This window comes from Rissa tridactyla, chromosome 4 (genome assembly GCF_028500815.1).
Source record: "Rissa tridactyla isolate bRisTri1 chromosome 4, bRisTri1.patW.cur.20221130, whole genome shotgun sequence".
Lineage (NCBI taxonomy): Eukaryota > Metazoa > Chordata > Aves > Charadriiformes > Laridae > Rissa > Rissa tridactyla.
This window is the reverse complement of record NC_071469.1, coordinates 75561847-75574130: the sequence shown is the minus strand read 5'-3', so window position 1 is coordinate 75574130 and position 12284 is coordinate 75561847. Positions and strand designations below refer to the sequence as shown.

The window sequence follows — 12284 nt, the reverse complement described above, 5'->3', positions numbered from 1 at the left end:
CCAGCGGACCAAACCCCCAGCACAAACTCTGAATTTTGTACCGTTCCCCTGATGTCAATTATCGAGGATAACTCCTATTGCTGAATCTGCCTGACGAGCTCTTACCCTGTAGATTAAGGTGCTACACCATGCCTGTTGGTGGCAAAGCCTCAAGCTGGTTCTAAACCCAAACAAGCCACAAGAATCTTATTCAGAGCTCTGCACGTTCTGCCCAGAGCAGGGAGGGAGTGACGCTCACACCAAGTGGGGGTGAGCCCTGTGTACACAGACGTGCCCTTTGTGGAGCCCCAGCAGGAGTGGGACAAGAAACCTCACTGGGCTGCATCAGCCCGGGCAGGGGTTGCCTCAAAATCCATAATCAAAATGTTTACTGTAAGGCACCAGGTAGTACCGTTAACCACAAATGACTAAAGCAGATGATTATGTCTATGGCAAAAAAAAAAAAAACAGGCTAAAAAATAATAAAAATACTTGGCCAGGAAAATAATGTTTAGGAATTTATTTATTTACTTTATTCAAAATATATGTGGGACACTTAATCTTCAAGATTAAGTCAGATTTAGGTTTTTTCTGCTCTCTGGCATAACTAAACGCTTTCATATATGCAAATGAGGTGAAAATGTGGCCTCTTTCAGCAGTAATAAGTATCTGCCTGTTGCTACCTTAAAATCACAGCAATCACATCTGGTAACTGCCCTTTTCTCATGTTTCCACTAGTTTTCAGACTTCCTCTTGTGGTAGCTTGAGACTGCGCATCTGGATGTTTTAAACATACAAAGGAATTGCTAGAGCAAGCAAAAGAGAACACGGTTCCGAGAGTTAAGATGTGCAGATAAGCAACTGGTGCACCGTGCAGCTAAAGGAACTGACAGGCAGACGGGGAAAATCTTTTTCCAAAGAGGAGAGTACAAGTTTAGGCAGAATGAAGACTCACATTGTCTGTGGCTTCGTTTTTGAAGTACTATTAATCCAAGTTTATCTTTTTAAGAAAACTTTAGCTGCACCGTCACCAATCATTAAGTTTCCTGGAGACAGCACTCCCAAAACAGACAAAGAACTAGCAGTGGTAAGTGTTGGTTTCATCTTTGCTTCAGATTTATATTGTTCTTTCATAAGCAGATGTTTCTTTCTTGTTTCAGCTGAGGCTAAGGAATGACTGCAGCATTCTCTCCCTAGAGTCTCTGGAAGTGCTAGCTAGCTAGCAAAGGTATCAGCTTTCAAAAGTTAAAACTAGAGCCAAGTTATGTTTCCTCTCTTAAAATTTTTAAAGCCGGCAAAGAAAGTCTTTTTCTTTTTTTTTTTTCCTTAAGTCTGAACATGCAACATAATTTCATTAAGTCACCGTGACTATAATCAAAAGATTGCAATGGTAAGAGGGGAGAAGGGCAAATAAGAGACATCTAATTTTTTTTAACTTAAATCAAGTAGAAGTGAGGGCTGCCGAGACTCACTTAATGCCTGTATCGCAGCTTTCAGAAGTTTGTTTTCCAGATTGTTTACCATGCGTTGCATAAACACCGCTTTAAGGGACAGTTACAATCCAAAGCTGGCTCAAGTTTCTGAAGCCATTGTGACTAGTTTTGACTGAAATAAAATCTCATCAGAGGTTTAAAGAAATATTTTTTTCCAAATTCAATCTGGAACAACAAAAGGAGTGTGGATTTCTGTGGCATTAGCAAATTGTAGCTGTAACTCCACAGCATTTTATTCTAACCTTATTTTAGCCCTGTGGACCTTCATAAAAATGACATTATGGGGAAGTCCATTTAAGGGGAGACTGAGATGGATTATCCTTATTTTAGCATGTAAATTATAGACATTTCTCTTCTTCAGCAGTAAGTCCATTTTAAGGAAGATTGAGATAAATTATTCTTATTTTAGGACAGAGAGGTTTGAAAGTTTGTCACTTTTCTTTAGGAGTTGGTGGGCATCTTGGAAAAGCTTGCCAGGTTAAAGGAGGTCTGGGGGAGGGTAGAGAGAGAATTTCCAGATGGGAGCTGTGGTAGAAAGTTTAAGAAAAACAGACAAACTGACCCCAAAAGGGCACTCCTCAGCCTTTAGCAAAACAAATTCACCCAAGGTTTTGCCTTAGCAGCACAGCAGCCAGGGGATGGGGGGGGAGGCAGTGCATGTGGGAGAGGAGAGTGAGGTCACACATGTCTAATCATAATTTAACCACTCTTAAATAATCTATTTTCTTAGACAGAGCCAGGCTTTTATTCAGTAACAGTAATCCACATCTCCCCTCATCTCTGTTTCTTTCGAACAACCTATTTATTACGTGTACTCAGAGGAAAATTACAAGCTGGTTTAACCCTGCAGTTCTTCTTTGTCTTTCCTGGAGTATTCTTGGGTAACGCTAACTGGCTGCCTTTCCCTGACACTCTCCAGCTGAACAGCCCCAACAATCAGCATCAGAACACAAACTGCTATGTTGCAGCTGGACCCTGTTTCATTAATGGGCTGGATCAAAATTCCAGATCACCACAGCTCCCTGCTGACTCTGGGGAAACTGAATTTTGCAGCCTAGGCCAAGATGTGGTTTACACAGACACTACATTTTCTTCAAGATTCTCTTCTCATAGAACAGCTGGTTATGTTCATTTCTCATCTTCAGTAAAATCTCCATTTTAGGAAAAACTGAGAGGGGTCAGCTTTTTATTTAGAATCCTAGCAAGTAAAATTCTTTACCATGCCTTATTTTATATTTTTGGTGGTATATCTTACTCCCAAACCTAAAATGGCAAGAGCAGCATCCTGCTTCTTCAATAAACTTCAGTTCTGATGTACAGTCTATATGATATCATGGTACCTCACTGGGAGATGCAAACAGAAGCATAAGAAAAATCTATCAAACTACATTAAAATGAAAACTGCAATCAGAACAGATCTTCCAGACTGGCTTGTGTGGTTATGTTCTTAATGCATTTCACATAATTGCCACCAGGCCGCGTTAACTATAAGCAGACAGAAGCTTAGTGGTAGCAAAGGTGAAACCATTCTGTGTCCATTATTTGCTGGTGCCACAGCCTGCACTAGAGAAATACCACATCAGAAGTTATAAAAATCACAAAAACTAGGCATAGTCTGTGCTTAGTCAGTAGGTGGATGCAGGATCTTCTGAAGGAAATGGTGTAACATCTTGATTAAATCCTTTTTCTGAGTAAGCTCTGAACCATTTCCTGTGCAGGGTAGTTGAGGTACGCCTGGACTTAATGAGGAGTGTGGTGAAATCCAGGCTCGACCAACTGCAATCATCAAATATCCTTTGCTATATTTTTCTGATGCAGTGGTCTTATCCCCAGTCTCCTGGGTGAACTTCAGTCAATAAATTAGATCTGTAAAGTAAGGATTCCCTCAGGAACATTTCCAGGCACAACAACTTAGATGTGTCGTTATTTTGTCAGCCTTCTTGTAATCCTCAGTTAGAAATAATTTTCCCTGAGATTTCTGATACATTTTTGTCAAATACACCTTTGCCTTGTTGAGGGTGTCTTCCTACTGATTTGTAGTTAGTATTTTGGATACAATGCCTGAAGGATGCTTCTTCCTATGCTACAGACTGTTTTACTAGAAAGACCAGTTAACTTGCAACCTTCCTGTCTAACAGCATCAATAGCAAGGGCATCTCTCAGCTCTGTGTCACCAGTGGCCCACACATCAGTTTGGGAACACCTGCCATTTTCATGGCTCTAGCTTTTCTCTTAGATCTAGGCATAAAATAGTGCAAACCCAGACCTAAGTGTGGAGTTCCTGAAATCTCTGTGCAAGAGAACCGTAAGATTCACTTCACTGGATAAAGCCTACAACTCCAGATAGTTTAGTCAAGCTGTTTAGAACCTGTGAATGAAAAGAATTAGATAATGATCGGTTATTATCGTTATAGAAGTACCCAAACTAACATCTTCATCATAATCCATTTACCTACCCCTGAATGAGGACATAAATTCAACAATTAAAGCTTTATGTAATGTAAACAGTGTGACTGAGTCTATCTGTGCAGCAGTCCAAGCTAAGGCAACAGCCTGAGCTACAGGTTTTCTCAAATTCAGTTTGGATCCTAACACTGAATCCCAAACCCCTAGCTAGGCAGCAGTCTGTTGTGTGGCCATGTTTGTTGGTCTACAGTTAGGAACAGAGTTGATAAAGGATTTTCTACAGTTGCTGAAGATATTACTGGAGTTTTCTCATTTGCTTCTTGTAACTCTTTTTCATTTGAATGACCATGTTTTTACGTCAGGTTTCACCACGTGCTAGAGACTACCAGACATTCTGTCATGGCTCGTCCCTACCCCAAGAAGCTCACAGTTATTCTGCCAGTCAACACTGAACTTAAGGGAAAAAATACTAAATACTAAATTGTTTGTGTGATCTCACTTGTGTATTGCATAGAAGGCGGGGACCATGTATGGATAATCAGGACCACAGCTGTTTATCTACAGTTTAGTTTAACATAAATACACAACATCTCAACACATCTGAAAGACATGGCTGCTTAACTGGAACAATTGCCAGCGAACAGACTAACCCACTGCTCCTCTGGGATTAGAAGCAGCGGCAGACTTTTTTTTTTTTAACTGCACTACACCTGCTAATTAGGTCACACTGATCAAAATGGAAAGTGGAGAAGACTTGGGTGGATATTATTTTATGTAAGAGATGAAAAGAATGGATTTGTGCTGCCTTTTTGATCCTTTATGACCATTGTTTCCTAAGGAAAGATAATTTTGTGATCTGCCACTGTGGTTGTATCAAAAAGATCATTCCAGCCATAATCTGCTGGAGTGTTCGATGGAATTTTAAGTATGCAGATATTGATTAGCTGCAGTGTCCAGGCAGCTGAGATGTTACCAAAGACCACCTTCCTCAGGTCTTTGCAATGGTTGAGTCAAAAGCAAACACACACAACATTCAAATAGCTGAATGCAGTTTGAATAAACAATGGGGTTTTTTTCTTTTCAATTAACGTGGTCTCATTTGTGTGGTTGCTTTTATACCACGGCAAGTTTCTCAATAATCCACAGAGTCTTCCAGGAAAAAAAAAAAATACACAAAATCTAAAACTGTAAGCAGATTTATACATCATAAGGAAACCAAAAAAGATAAACACATTTTTACTTTGTAGTTCTACATTAAAGCTCCATGCTCTACTTACTAATAAAGCAATTCATTAAGTAAAGGTGATAGCTAATAGTGGAAATGATTGCATAATTAGCAATGTTGTGTGATCAAGGATGGTTTGTGTCAATTAAGGAGATTCTGCTGGTTTCTCAGTTACTAATAATAGTAATTTTGAAAAGAAAACTTGCAAATTACAGATGGGAAGCTAACATGGAATTACAGTATTTATTTGTAATGATTAACTATTTCTTTTATGAATTTTGAAGTCTTGTGTTCTGTGATTTTTTTTTCAAGCAATACCTGAATAAATACTATGGGTGCCCAAAAGACAGTTGCAATTTATTTGTCCTGAAAGATACTTTGAAGAAAATGCAGAAATTTTTTGGGCTGCCTGAAACTGGAGATTTGGATCAAAATACTATTGAGACAATGAAGAAACCCCGCTGCGGTAACCCAGATGTAGCCAATTACAACTTCTTTCCAAGAAAGCCAAAATGGGAAAAGAATCATATAACATACAGGTACTGGCTGGTGGTGTTGGGTTTTGCTCATACATAACCTTTTAAGAACCAATCAAACAAGACCCTTAGAAGTGGAGGAGCTGCTTAGAGGGCTAGACAGAATTTCTTGAATTAGAATCTTTTTGTGTTTGGATAACTACTAGGTGCTTTAGCAACCATCTCTGAAATTTCAAATTGTAAAGTTTCAGGAATAATTATCTAAAGCTTAACTTTATGGTTCTGGTTGAGACTAAAGAGATTTTGGTTTTGTTCTTTGCTCTGCTGCAAGCATCCTAAGGCAACCGGAGCAGTTCTCGCTTGCTCATCTGCTTGACAGGGACCACAGTACTCACTGACTACAGAGGCCATGCAGAAGGACAAACTCCTCTGCATTCAACAGTCATCAAATAGATTTTAAAATAAAACAAATGTATTTCAGATATATACAGACATGATTTAAAACAAACTATTTGTAATATGTTTGGCATGTTTTCATTTCTTACTCTGCAGAGCTAGGGACCAATACAGCTCTCACTGAAGTCGGTAATAAAAGAAATTCTCATTACCTTAGGTGGTCCAGGAACAAATTTTTAGCACCAATGAGAATGAACAGCAGATTTGTCTTAACTGCTTGATCTGGTCTGCTGCTTCCTCACAAGTTATAGAACAATAGAATGGTTTGGGTTGGAAGGGACCTTAAAGATCACCTAGTTCCAACCCCTCTGCCCTCGGCAGGGACACCTCCCACTAGACCAGGTTGCTCCAGGCCTCGTCCAATCTGGCCTTGAACACCTCCAGGGATGGGGCAGCCACAACTTCTCTGAGCAACCTGTTCCAGTGTCTCACCACCCTCACAGGAAAGAACTTCTTCCTAATGTCTAATCTAAATCTCTCCTTTTTCAGTTTAAAACCGTTACCCCTCGTCCTATCACTATGCTCCCTCATAAAGAGTCCCTCCCCATCCTTCCTGTAGCCCCCTTTAGGTACTGGAAGGCTGCTATAAGGTCTCTCCAGAGCCTTCTCTTGGGTTGAACAACCCCAGCTCTCTCAGCCTGTCTTCATAGGAGAGGTGCTCCAGCCCTCTGATCATCTTCATGGCCCTCCTCTGGACCCATTCCAACAGGTCCATGTCCTTCTTATGTTGGGGACTCCAAAGCTGGACACAGTACTACAAAGCATCCCATAGCATCCCTCATGCCTAATAAACACTGGAAAAGCCCGTTGAAGCTCTCAGAGCCCTCATTCGCTGATGTGCTTCCTCTGATTCTTCCTCATTCTCCTTATGCACAAAGTCATTTCCCTCACTATGCACAACTGGAAACTTGTCTTTACATGGAGGTTAGGTCTCTATAATATAAGGCACTAAGAAGTCCAATTAAAATATATGAAGAAGCAGCAAGCAATGCACTTAAGCCTATGGCTCTATCCTACATGCTTTTACCTCCTGTTTCCCCATGTATCCTATTGCCAACGTAACTGACACACTGGTAAAGGATTAGCATTCAACTGGCATGAAACAATATACAGCTAACTACAAAGGTGAGAGAAAAGGGCTGGGTTTTTGTTATTATTAAAGAGTAAAAGAATCTACAGTTGAAAGTTTCAGAACATTATTTAGCTCTTTTTCCAGCAAATAAATCTTATATCTCCAGATGTGCTTGTATGTTCATGTCTAAAGTGACAGTATGACTTGCAAGCTAAGTAGTCTACAAAAATGTAAACCTCAAATCTAATGGAGCAAAAGAAGGTGATGTCTTGCCAGCACCTCAGCGCTGATGCAAACCCCTGAATGTTTTATACAAGGCCCACTACCATGCAGGCATACTACTTTGCGGCCTCTGGCTATATAAATTTCTTCATGCTGATGCGTCAATTCCAAAGGAAAATAAATAGTAAGTGCCACATCTCAATCAAAGGCAAGTGTCTAGATCTCACGTGGAGCACTGTTACCTCTTAACCGGTTTCACCACTGAGACTACTCAGCATTTTGATCAGTAAACAACAAATACTGGGAGGGGGTTTATGTGTTATTTAACTCTTCCTCTTACCTCTAAGGATTATAGGCTATACTCCGGACTTGGATCCTGAGACAGTAGATGATGCCTTTGCTCGAGCCTTTCAAGTCTGGAGTGATGTCACACCGCTGAGATTTAACCGAATAAACGATGGAGAAGCAGACATTATGATTAATTTTGGCCGATGGGGTATATTTTTCTATTTTTACATATGTTTTTGGTTTTGTTCCTTTCATTAATCCTTAGTGTTGGAATGATCTACCCTCAATAAGTAGTACCCGTGAGCCTTTCTGGCAAACCTTGTCCTAGCTTGCACTTGGCTTATACAAGCTAAGATCTAATTTCACTAAGATTTTTTTTTTCTTTCTTATACACAAGAGAGAGAGAAGTATTTATACAATATCCTTATACTATATTTATCTTTCCAAAAGAGAATCACTAGGGGCAACATTTTATTTTTAAATTTACAAATCAGAAATAGAACTGGGAAATATTGGTACAGCTCTTCAGATGATGTGAGCTGGCTTCCCGCCACAGAAGAGAATGGAATACCATCGTATTGTTTACTTATAGTTTTGTACTCAGTTTTGCAGTGACAGTGGTGGCGGTCCTAACATACTGGAGCTTAAAAATGGATTTGTGACTTTCAGTTTTGACTCCCTAGCTGGTATCTGTTCCTTAGCCCAGCAGAATGCAGGTTTTCAATGCATTCTTTGGTCTTGAGGAATTTAAAAATATGAATTGTAAGCTGAATTATGGTTTCAGTCCAGCTGATGATAGGTGACTTGTTTTATTTTCATTGTACATGCCTTCTCAATTAATTTGGGTTTTCCTTTGAAAGAAAGTTTATAGCTTTTCAGTGTAAACCTGGGGCATTTTAACTTTTTATGGACAGTCACAGAATTTTTAATACTAATGAAGGTACTTGTGCAGCCAATCACTTGGGAGGTAGACTTTGGAAGTGAAGTGAACAGTTCGAAGAATAACTGAGCTCTTTGTGAAAGACTTCATTTCAAGCTGGTTTTCTTTGCTTTAGCTACTGATGAGTTGACCACAAAAGCTTGAGAGATTCTGTACGGAACTAAAACTTCAGATCCTCATCCAGGCTGGCTTGGTTTGCAAAAAGAAGTCTTACAAAAGCAGAAGTGTTACTGCTGGGTTTAGTACTTGCTCGTTATAGTCAGCTCAGAAACAGTGGGAGAACAACTTCTTCCAAGTTCATTCATTCTTATCACTTTACTGCATGTCAGATTCACAGGAGCTGGGACATCCACAAGGTTTTTCATTTTTAAGCTTTCTCTTAACCATGGCATCTACTTTGAAATAAGTGGGAGTAAAGCATCTAATACATGTCGAAATCTTCTTGACAACTGACACACTAATCTACTGAAATGAATTAACTGAACTAGTATTAAGAGAGTGACACAAGCATGAAATTGGTGTAAGAGAGTAGAGAATCGGGCCTGTGTATTTAGGGCTCCTGTTAAATGGCAAGACATCAGACCAAAAGGCCTGAAATGATGCAACTGGAGATGCTGGCAGCCAGCTTTGATGCACAGGTCAGTGTGGTGAGAAAGCTATGAATAACAGGGTTATGCCCTTGCCAGCCTGCCTTACCCACATGCGGTGTACTTCCAAGAAAAGCCTACAGTGTAATAACAGGAGAGCTACTTAACCTGCTGTTGCCCTGTGAGCTGCCTGAGTCTCGGAGTGGCTGATGTGGGGGAGGAATAGGCTCATTCACAGGCCTCAGAGCACTGAATAAGAGCTGGTTTTCCAGAGACCCACTACTGAGACACTCCACTGATTTGCTTTCCTGCTTAAAGTTGTCAGTATCCTGCACAAAGAAAAGAGCACAGCAGTTTGAGGTGCAGCAGAAAAGAGTAGCCTGCAAAAAGAAATCTGCCTTTACCTTCCAGTCTCTGTGTTGGAAACTGATACGAATAATCTGAAAATACCTTTCATCTGCAATGTTTATTTTACAGCTCCTACCAGTCTCCATTGAGAAATAGCAGTCTGTATGCAGTCATACATCTAATGTACAGTATTTCACTGTTCTTCACAGTCTTTGATTCCTTTCCACAATACTTATGAGATATAAAATAACATGCAGTGACAACTGCAGTACTGACACTTAATGTTCTTTGTAAGAACTGGCGGCTTCTCTTCTGGTTCAGTCTTGCCAGCACAAACCATACCAATAAACTCACTCACTAGAGTATTCTGCTGCTGTCTTGGATGGGAAAGTACACATGATAATCATCATTCATGTAAGGACTCTGTCAGAGTTGAGGTCATTAGAAACCGTTCTTTTTTGTCTGCTTCCTCCTGCAGAACATGGTGATGGCTATCCATTTGATGGCAAGGACGGTCTCCTGGCTCATGCCTTTGCACCGGGGCCAGGAATTGGAGGAGACTCCCATTTTGATGATGATGAACTGTGGACTCTTGGAGAGGGGCAAGGTACCAGACTTTTTAATATTTCAGAACATATGGTCTGCTGGCTGCTATGTTTTAATGCTGTTTCAGGCACTGCACGAAATGTTTTCATTGACATGTCAAAAAATGTTAGGGGATCAAAATTAATTTATACAATTCAAATTGTTCTCTATTAAATGTTTTTGTCATTCCTACATAAATGTTACCTAGGATTTCCCTTTCTGTTCCTCTACTGTTGCCCCTTGAAAACCGGAATTAATAATGGACCTGATGCTGCACAACCTTCATGAATTGTGGGAAAAGTACAAAGCCACAACTACAATTCTGAATGCTTCAGTTCTCGGGTACCCAAAGTACAACATCATTAGGTTCATTTGTAAGAGGCAGAGTGGCCAGTGCTTTTCAGCTGGCATACCCTTTTAAGATGACTTAAGCTGTGGCTCCAGTTGTTAAAAATGGAACCATCTACCTAAATAAGGATTTATATACTCATGTCAAAACCAAATCAAATATAAACCCTCATGCTGATGACTGAAGCAAAATCGACATCAAACAGTGGATTAAGACCATCCCCAAGAATCTTTAACAGGCAGCTTGCCATACCCTTTAGAAGAAAACAACCGAAGTCCAGATAGTATCACCTGAACTAGACAAACAAGACCAAGTATTAGTAGTTTGGAACCTCTTTTTTTTCTGTTTGAGCTTTGCCACAATGATGTATTTCTAATTATAATTCTTCTACTGTAAAATAATTTGGAAAACTTAGAGTAAGAATTCAAACTCACGTTTGCCTTTCATTTCAAATTCTAGTTTCCTCAGCTGCCCTCCCATTGAAAAAATAGTTGAATTTTAATACCAAAATAGTCAACTTCCTTCTGTTTGGCTTTCTTTTAACTTTAGCAAAAGCATTGACCAGTATATGCAGCAACTGGAGTGGATCCCTGCCTCAGACTAATAATGAATAGGAGGAAACTGTTTTCCATATTTGTGGAAATACTGCACAAGCATCCAGTTAGTTACTGCCATCAAGAGAAATGCTATGGATAAGTGAATTGGCTATACATTAACATATCTTACAGCACCAGCACTGTAGTCTTAGGACTACATGTGACAAACTGAAATAAAACCCAGGACCTGGGTGTGTCTGCATTAACACCCAGTCCCCCCAGTGCCACAGGAGACCTCATTCAAGTCAAACTGGAAATACTGAAGTGGTTTATGAGGCACAAGGCATGTTCAGCTCATGCTCAACTGCTGCCTGGAACCTTTCAAACTATACTGAACATTTTAGACCATATTACCAAAGAAACTAAATTATTAAATGTATTAAAAGCATGTTTATAAGTTTGCATTGCCATAGTAACAGCAACATATATATTTTTCTGGGCTGATTCTAAGGACTGTTCACTCTAACACTTGAGCATGAGTAATATCCATGTAATTCTTTCAAAATTACCGGTTATTATTTCAGCTATGATCATCTTGCCAATAGAGAGACCAACAGCATATTGAATTTCAAAGTGGAAATTCAGACTGCATTTCTATACCAATGTCCTCCAGCAAAAGAAGATTTCCAGAAACTGTATTTTTTATATCAGTTGGTGGCTAATTTCATCCCTGTGTTTGTTCGCTTTATAGTGGTTAGAGTGAAGTATGGAAACGCAGATGGTGAATACTGCAAATTTCCCTTCTGGTTCAATGGCAAGGAATACAACAGCTGCACAGACGCAGGACGCAGTGACGGATTCCTCTGGTGTTCCACAACCAAAGACTTTGATGCAGATGGCAAATATGGCTTTTGTCCCCATGAGTGTAAGTAGATCATTGCTTCTACTGTTTTCTCCTGGTAGACTGTTCCCTATTTATTTTGCCCATCCACTTCTCCTTGTACTTTTTCCACTTCCTTTCTGGTCAATTTAGTTTTACTGCTTTTAATATCTCCTCAGTATCTAAGCAGACAAAACTGCCTAAAGGCTCCCTTGGCATAGGAGAGTTTGTAACTGACAATGACCCAGGTGGAGGCATTTCTCTAAAATCAAGGACACATTGAAGATATGTCGGAAGCAATGTCGGCCCCATATACGCATCAAAGACACTACAGGTTCAGTTTCACAATCCAGGAAAGACAACCACCTTTTAGAGTAAGGATTGGGCCAAATTTGGAGATGGAGCACACTAAATGACAGAAATCTCTCCCTAAATTGCAGGC

General features: G+C 39.9%; 1 protein-coding gene across 1 annotated transcript in view; it reads left to right on the top strand.

The window, feature by feature from the left end:
• Nucleotides 1-737: 737 nt before the first annotated feature.
• Nucleotides 738-12284, top strand: part of MMP2 (matrix metallopeptidase 2) — a 36591-nt gene continuing 25044 nt past the window's right edge. The window contains exons 1-5 of the mRNA XM_054199592.1: nucleotides 738-1066; nucleotides 5416-5642; nucleotides 7677-7825; nucleotides 9971-10099; nucleotides 11714-11887. Of these exons, the coding sequence (XP_054055567.1) occupies nucleotides 923-1066; nucleotides 5416-5642; nucleotides 7677-7825; nucleotides 9971-10099; nucleotides 11714-11887 (823 nt within the window). The 5' untranslated portion in view covers nucleotides 738-922. The remainder of the gene's footprint in view (nucleotides 1067-5415; nucleotides 5643-7676; nucleotides 7826-9970; nucleotides 10100-11713; nucleotides 11888-12284) is intronic.